This window comes from Austrofundulus limnaeus, unplaced genomic scaffold (genome assembly GCF_001266775.1).
Source record: "Austrofundulus limnaeus strain Quisiro unplaced genomic scaffold, Austrofundulus_limnaeus-1.0 Scaffold1010, whole genome shotgun sequence".
Lineage (NCBI taxonomy): Eukaryota > Metazoa > Chordata > Actinopteri > Cyprinodontiformes > Rivulidae > Austrofundulus > Austrofundulus limnaeus.
The window spans coordinates 47,345-51,220 of NW_013953412.1; the positions used below are offsets into that span (position 1 = coordinate 47,345).

General features: G+C 38.6%; 1 protein-coding gene across 1 annotated transcript in view; it reads left to right on the top strand.

The window, feature by feature from the left end:
- LOC106533735 (dystrophin) overlaps positions 1-3,876 on the top strand; it is a gene marked incomplete at both ends in the record, with an annotated part of 132,044 nt that overhangs the window by 45,319 nt on the left and 82,849 nt on the right. Inside the window, 1 exon segment of the mRNA XM_014030160.1 lies at positions 94-229. Within this exon segment, the coding sequence (XP_013885614.1) occupies positions 94-229 (136 nt within the window).

Consider the following 3,876-nt stretch of genomic DNA (forward strand, 5'->3'; position numbering starts at 1 on the left):
GTGTGTGTGTGTGTGTGTGTGTGTGTGTGTGTGTGTGTGTGTGTGTGTAATTAGCAAGTATAATTTCCCATCTGCTCTGCTCTGTCTGTGAAGGCGTTGGCAGGACTGCAGCTCCAAGTGGCAGAAGTTTGTTTCAGATCACAGAGCTCTGGAGGAGTGGCTGAATGATGCTGAGAGCACTTTGAAACTGGCTGAGAGCGAGCCAGCAGCACACAGACAGCATCTCAGGGTAAACACACACAACACACACATTTAAATGGTAAAGATAACACAATGTTTTACAAATACAACAGAGTTGCAGTCAAACAGGAAATATGATACATATTCCAAACCAGTGTTTGTTGGGTTACAATCGAAACAAAAATGTGAAATTATTAATTAAAAGCTATACTATATATACTTTATAAATGTATAAACAAGTTGCTACCCAAACAAACGTCAGGCCCATTTCCAATTTTAACACAGCACAAAACGTTTTAGATCTGACCCAGATTAACGCTCTCTGTGCTTGTTGCTAGAGTCCAGTCCCAAGTCAGAGGCAGAGTCATGGTGCTACACAGCAGTTTTCAAGAAAAGTGTCTGACGCAGCATTCAGTCTCACAACAAACAGAACAGTTGCTTTTTTTAGGCCTTATGTAAGGATATTATATCATTGAATTTGACATTTTAATGTTACATCAACTTAAAAAACAAAATGAAACTGAATCACTATCATAAACAGGTAATCTGAAGATGAGATGTAGCAGAGCATTGACCTGTGGTCACCTTTTAATTTAAAATAGTGTGTGTGTAGACCTCAGAGGATGTGTTGGGAATGACTCTCAGCTACTGTCACATCAACGTTTAGCTCAAAAACCTGTGAAAGTGACTGAATGATCGCAGTGTTTTGTGTTTTCTAAGTTCAGCTGGCTGTGGTGACCACCTTGAATTGGATTGACTCCAGACGTTCATGAGTTGAAGTTTTATGTTCAATATTAACTTTAATTTAAACTTCAATATAATTCACTCAGAACGAGTTCGCCATGAAACAATGTCTACTCAGAGTTAACTTCCTCTGAGTTTTCAGTTCCAAACCAGGTGATTACAGTCAGTTCAGTCACCTCTAAGTACATTATATTTGACAATCTTAACTCTAAGTATCGAATCTCCATGTATCCTAAGTATCCTAACTCTGAGTATCTAATCTCCATGTATCCTAACTTTGAGTATCCTAACTCTAAGTATCCTAACTCTGATCATCTAATCTCTGTATCATAACTCTGAGTATCTAAATGCCATGTATCCTAACTCTGAGTATCTTAACTCTGATTATCCAATCTATGTATTCTAACTCTGAGTATCCTAACTCTGAGCATCTTAACTCTGATCATCTAATCTCCAAGTATACTAACTTAGAGTTTCCTAACTTTGAGTATCCTAACTCTAAGTATCCTAACTCTGAGTATATAAACTCCATGTATCCTAACTCTAAGTATCTTAACTCTGATCATCTAATCTCCATGTATACTAACTTAGACTATCCTAACTCCGAGTATCTAATCTCCATGTATACTAACTCTGAATATCTAATCTCTGTGTATCCTAACTCTGAGTATCTTAACTCTGATCATCTAATCTATGTATCCTAACTCTGAGTATTGAGTATCCTAACTCTGAGCATCTTAACTCTGATCATCTAATCTCCATGTACACTAACTTAGAGTATCCTAACTTTGAGTGTCCTAACTCTAAGTATCCTAACTCTGAGTATCTAAACTCCATRTATCCTAACTCTAAGTATCTTAACTCTGATCATCTAATCTCCATGTATCCTAACTCTGAGTATCCTAACTCTGAGCATCTTAACTCTGATCGTCTAATCTCCATGTATACTAACTTTGAGTATCATAACTTTGAGTATCCTNTCTGAGTATCCTAACTCTGAGCATCTTAACTCTGATCGTCTAATCTCCATGTATACTAACTTTGAGTATCATAACTTTGAGTATCCTAACTCTAAACATCCTAACTCTGAGTATTTAATCTCCGTGTATCCTAACTCTGAGTATCTTAACACTGATCATCTAATCTCTGAGTATCTTAACTCTGAGTATCTAATCTCTGTATCCTAACTCTGAGTATCTAATCTCCATATATCCTAACTCTAAGTATCCTAACTCTGAGTATCTAATCTCCACGTATCCTAACTCTGAGTATCCTAACTCTGAGTATCTAATCTCCATATATCCAAACTCTGAGTATCCTAACTCTGAGCATCTTAACTCTGATCGTCTAATCTCCATGTATACTAGTTTAAGAGTATCCTAACTTTGAGTATCCTAACTCTAAGTATCCTAACTCTGAGTATCTAAACTCCATGTATCCTAACTCTAAGTATCCTAACTCTGAGTATCTAATCTCCACGTATCCTAACTCTGAGTATCCTAACTCTGAGCATCTTAACTCTGATCGTCTAATCTCCATGTATACTAACTTAAGAGTATCCTAACTTTGAGTGTCCTAACTCTGAGTATCATAACTCTGAGTATTTAATCTCCATGTATCCTAACTCTGAGTATCTTAACATTGATCATCTAATCTCTGAGTATCCTAACTCTGAGCATCTTAACTCTGATCGTCTAATCTCCATGAATACTAACTTAGAGTATCCTGAGTATCCTAACTCTAAGTATCTAATTTCCATGTATCATAACTCAGAGTATCTTAACTCTGATCATCTAATCTCTATGTATCCTAACTATGAGTATCCTAACTCTGAGCATCTTAACTCTGATCGTCTAATCTCCATGTACTATACTAACTTAGAGTATCCTAACTTTGAGTATGTCAACTTTGAGTATCTTAACTTTCACTGTCTTAACTCTGAGTATCCYAACTAATAATTATCATCTGATAAGGTAATTTTAAATTTTATGGCAACACTGTCCAAAAGAGTTGGTTCAGGACCGTCCAAAGGTTTTAAATGTACAAGAGTTTGGATGAGAAACTTACTAAGTTAATTAACAGCAGGTTAATAAGAGGACTGGTTCTAAAAAGAGCATTGAGGAGAGTCTGAATTTCAAACACAAACATGGGCAGAGGTCACCAGTCTGCAAAAACTGTCAAACAATAGTTGAACATCTCCATCTTTCCATTCCATCCGTTTCCGGTCGAGAACCATGACCTCAGACTTACAGGAACTGACTTTCATCCCTACTGCTTCACACTCGGCTGCAAACCGCCCCAGTGCATGCTGAAGATCGCCAACAGAACCACATCATCTACATACAGCAGAGATGAGACCCTGTGGTTCCCAAACCAGACCCCCTCCTTGTCATAATCTGTAATCATTTTCCTTGGTTTTCCTAGTGTTTCTATGTTCCCCTGTGTGTCTCTGCTCAGCTGCCCCACATTACCTTGATGATCACCCTCRTGTTTCTCCCCAGGTGTTTTCTGTTCATTCATTAGTTGTCAGTGTATTTAAGCCCTGTCCTGTCTCAGTCTTGTGTCGGATCTTTGTCTCCCTCGTGCCTGTGGTTTTTGAGAACCTGTAAGTGATTTTTGAGCTGCCTCAACAGCATTTTCTGTTATTTAATAAATCTTTTTGTTCCTTTTTTGAACCTGCCTGCGCCCTGGGTCTGTTCCTACTAAATCCTAACATAATGAACCAACCAAGTCCCCAGCCTGCAGGCAAGATTTTTAGTGCAAACGAAATGTTTGTGATGTTGCAGCGGAACCGTGAGGATCTGGCGAAGCTGTCTGCCCTTCTCTCAGGGAACTCCCCTTAAGAGAAGCGAATTCTGGTGGTTCTTTTTTCACCCACCCTCCCACCCCAGTTTTTTTTCTGGGGATCCGTGCCTGACCTGACTGTTCCTGCTGCTGGTTCCTCTGCTGCAT